Genomic DNA, 4,576 nt, shown 5'->3' on the forward strand with positions numbered 1-4,576 from the left:
TATATATTAGATATTTATTTATCCACATGTGTACAAATTTTGTTTATTAAACAAACAAATTCGAATAGGATTTTTTAAACATTATTTTATTTGCGTTTACTCAACAGTTATAACAATTGCTGCCATCTGTTGTTTTATGTAATTAAACAAGTAAAAATTAATATCAATAACAACAAATTAAATAAATTCTTTTTGTAATCTACTTAAATTTTATTTTCATTTTTCAAATTATTTAATTAAGACCCATATAAAAAGTCATCAATTCGAAAATTTTGGTAGAAAGTGGAAAGGGGCCTCACGAGCACAACACGTAAAATGTGGAAAAATTTGCTTCAGCTTGCGTTGTTATTAATATCCTTGGCCAACTGTGTGAACGGACAAGCCAAGATCGTTGGAGGATCAGACTCTCCAATTAGTGCAGCACCATATGCAGTTAATATAAGGCTTAAAAGCACCGGTGAACTGATATGTTGCGGAACCTTAGTGGCTCAGGATATGATTATAACAGCCGCAACCTGCCTTAAAGATAAATACACAGTTGATCAGTTAACTATCCAAGGCAATACCAACGATTTTTCAGCTACTGGTACTAGACGTAATGCCGATTTATTGGTCTATCCATCAGGATTTAATATCACAACCTACAATTTTGATGTGTGCGTGTTAAGATTAAAAACAGCCATGCCTACCACACTCACGCCAGCAGTATTGGCTACAGGTGGGCTATCAGCTGGTCAGCCATTAAAGTTATATGGCTGGGGATTAACTAGTGAAGACGGGTCACCTTCAAATATATTGCAAACTACTACAGTCAATGCAGTAGCAAAAAGTGAATGCCTTCTCTCCTATGAACTGACAGGCACCATGTTTTGTGCAAGTGCTCCAGGTAAGGACGGATGTACTTTGGATTCTGGTGGTCCAGTTATAAATGCAAACGGAAGATTGTCTGGTATTATGTCATGGGGATATGGTTGCGGTCGTACAGATTATCCAAGAGTTTGTACTAGTATGGTGGTATGTGGTGAATGGGTTAACAAGGTCATTTCTAATTATTCTCGCAGTTAATGTGAACAATTATAAAGTTAAAAAACAAAAGTAAAAATTTTAATTGAAATTGAAAAATAATTTGAATTACTTATTAATGCTTAAATTAAGTGTGAGTAAATACCGATACTTATTGAAATGAAAGTAAAGAAAAATTATTGTCAGAAACACTTAAAGTTACTTCTTAAAAATATTATTTGAAATTAGAGTATCTAGAATATCTTAAAATCGATTTATCACAGAAACATTTTTCACTAAAACGCAATCAGTTCTACAAAAACCAAATCGAAATCAGTTTTTTAACAAAACTCAATTCTCTTTTAATAAAAACGAATCCTTTTGAATAAAATGGAAGCGCTTTTAATAAAAACGAATCGTTTTCAATAAAAAAAGAATCGTTTTCTATGAAAAGGAATCGTTTTGAATGATAAGGAATCGTTTTCAATGAAAAGGAATCATTTTCAATAAAAAGGCATCGTTTCCAATGTAAACGAATTATTTTCGTTGAAAAGAAATTATTTCAAATGAAGAGGAATCGTTTCCAATAAAACGAATGATAAGGAATTGTTTTTAATAAAAGGGAGTTGGTTTAGAAGAGGATATTATTTTCCACAATTATCTTAGTAACATTATGAATCTTTTATCTTTCCTTATCTTTACCAGTGGCAAACTTGATAGAAATTGCTTATGTACTGATATATTTTTTTTTATACAAACGACGTACTACCACTACGCTTATCAACACTAACAAGATAATGTTATGTATGGTGAATAGTTATACTGTATAGTGAATAGATAAAGGTACACCATGCACTTTTTGAATGAAATAACTTTATTACTGCTAACAGCTATCAAGATCATGGCATTCGTTAAAGCAAGGTTAACTAGGAAAATATTTGCGGTCGGGTACGTCAAAACTTGTTCCATAACTTAATCCAGTCACAAATGTGTGGAATATGAAAAAATTCATTGTTCTTTGAGACGAGTTATTTTTTCGACACATAGTATATGCGTTACTTTAAATTTTTAAAAAAAGTTATGTGCATTGGTGGGCAATGCACACCAATTAGTTTTAAGTAATTATGTACAGAATAATCTGTTTTTGTAAAAAAATATAAAAAATATTTTATTTAATGAATAAAATCGGAAAAGTAAGGTTAAAAAATTGCTTAAATGGGCTCAAACAATTGTTTAAGTTGTAAGAAGATTGGGATTTTTTCGAAACAAGTTAATGAAATATCAGTGTCTAATGTCATTATGCATCCAAGGCTTAGAATAAATAAAGCAAAACAAGAACAAAAGTTAAGATATATCTGAAACTTACAAGAAAAGTCAGTTTATGAGAACATAGACGACTCACTCACTGAGCAATGGACCTCTGGATAAGCCTTAGGTACTTGGAATTTGTGGAAAAAAACAATACAATCTGTTAAGCTAAAATAAATGCAATTGGTGAGTTGGTTTTATGTGATCTTATTCAAAAATATTAAAACCAAAGAATATTTACCTTAATCGACAGCCAGGTTCACAATAAGTAACTTTTGTCTTATCAAGTAACATTGAAATTTGTTGTAGATTGACTAGAAAAACTGGATGTACCTAGTCGAAAAAATCAAGTTTGTATTCTGTTGGTACCGTTTTATCTTGGGTTTGAAGATAATTGAAAAGTAAACAAGGTTGGCAACACAAAAAGTTGGTAGGCTCAGAAATCTTTAGCGGCCTGAGAAATAGTTATGTATCCCGTTCCTTTTAATATGTTAAAGAAGAAATGCAAATTTCCTTTCTTATTAGGAGAGAAGAGAAAAATAAAGAATATACCAGATTTACCACACATCAACTAGGTTATTCGCTTATAATAATACTAATGCTGATTTTTTTAAAAAAAAAAAGGAAAATTCAGAAATTAAGTTTAAGATATTGATGATCCTACATTTAAAGTTAGTTTTTGTAAAGACTTCTTTGATATCCTATATACTAGCCAAAATTAAATTAATCCTTCGTCTTATGTAATTTTCTGTTTCTTTTTTTTTTAATATATAAACTTTTATTTATGTATCTTCTTTTACAATGAGACTAATAATAAATTTTAAAATCTTATCACTAATTACTTAATATTACAATTTTTATTTTAACTGTTAGGTGGCTTATAAAGAAAATAGTTAAACTTTATCAGATTACTTAAAAGAAGAATGAGGTTTTTACTTAAGGCTATTGAATATTCATTAATGCCTGAACGGTCAGCTCTTTTTAAGCGGGAAGAAATGGAGAGAAGTGAGCGATTCCTTGCTAAGGGATTAACAAATTTTGTTAGCCTTTTAACTTAAATATTTCTTACATTGTCAAATTCAGCTTTAACTAAGAGAATTTATTTATCTCGGTGGATACACTTCATTCCTAATATACTATGGGGCACCAGTGAATGTTCACAGTATTTTTGACTGAGCTCTTTGGATAATTTCAATATTTGAAGCACTACCGTTACCAAATAGCTGGATACTATATTATTAGTTATTATTTTTTATTATATTATATTAAAAGCTTAAATGTGAAATCGCCCACCAGCTGGTACTGCGGCCAGAAGAGACCTATTGTACTAAAAGCTGGACACCATAAGCCCAAGTAGGTTTACTGATGCTAATATACAAGAGTACTTTATACTCTAAGCACAGGGAGGATCTGTTATTGGCTTCAATATGCTTGCGCCAACTTAGTCATCTGTCTAGGTGAATACTTAAGTACGTTATATTATCTGTTTGTGGTATGGGTATGTAATTTAGTGGTATAGGTATGTTGGAGACATACTCCGATTCTATATAACAGTAGAAATTAGTTTAACAGTCTTCGTAAATTGCATGAATATCGAAATTAAAATCGTACGCTTATTTGCTTAAACAAGTAGGAATTACATTATTATTTAAATATATTCAAATTTATAAATAAAAGAATTTTTAGTTAAAAGTTATCATTGCAGTTTTTCTCATTTATTATTTTTTAATAATAAATAATTAATATATTTTTTTGCAAAATTTCTGAAACAAAAGAGAGCTAAGAAATATTTGAACTTTGAATGAAAGTAACTTTTGAAAAATGATTAAGTTTAGGATGTAGAAAAAAATACAAAAACAAAAAATTTAAAGAAATTTGACCAAAAATTGTAGAAAAAAAGAAGTTATAAAGCAAGTACATTAACAAGAAAATAAACCAAAACAAAAACAAAAACAAATAAATAATGAAAACGAAACAGGTTTTTGATTTGTTGTGTGCAGCAGTGAAAGATGAAAATGAAATGTGGGAAAGGAATTTGGAGAGGCGCTGTGGGGCAGAAAAAGAAAATGTCTAAAATATTTGGGTTTTTTCGCTGAACGGTGTTTTTTTCTTCTGACTAATACACACTGTAAGTAAAGTAAATGGTGGGAACTTTTTCTTTAGCATACTAACATAATAACGCACACAAAAACACAAGTATGCACAAACACATTAACAATACGCACGTTTATTTTCTCTTCTTTCTGGCTCAAATAATTGTAACTTT

General features: G+C 29.9%; 1 protein-coding gene across 1 annotated transcript; it reads left to right on the forward strand.

Annotated features, from left to right (window-relative positions):
• The first annotated feature begins 288 nt into the window (after positions 1-288).
• On the forward strand, positions 289-1,088 carry LOC119663886 (trypsin alpha-3-like). Its single transcript, XM_038073486.1, has one exon. The coding sequence runs from the start codon at positions 316-318 to the stop codon at positions 1,063-1,065; it is 750 nt and encodes a 249-aa protein (XP_037929414.1). The 5' UTR covers positions 289-315; the 3' UTR covers positions 1,066-1,088.
• Positions 1,089-4,576: the final 3,488 nt, after the last annotated feature.

This window comes from Teleopsis dalmanni, unplaced genomic scaffold, assembly GCF_002237135.1.
Source record: "Teleopsis dalmanni isolate 2A unplaced genomic scaffold, ASM223713v2 unscaffolded_contig_1067, whole genome shotgun sequence".
Lineage (NCBI taxonomy): Eukaryota > Metazoa > Arthropoda > Insecta > Diptera > Diopsidae > Teleopsis > Teleopsis dalmanni.

Excerpts from the sequence above, each read along its gene's own strand:
- LOC119663886 (XM_038073486.1), top strand. The coding sequence starts at position 316 with ATGTGGAAAAATTTGCTTCAGCTTGCGTTGTTATTAATATCCTTGGCC.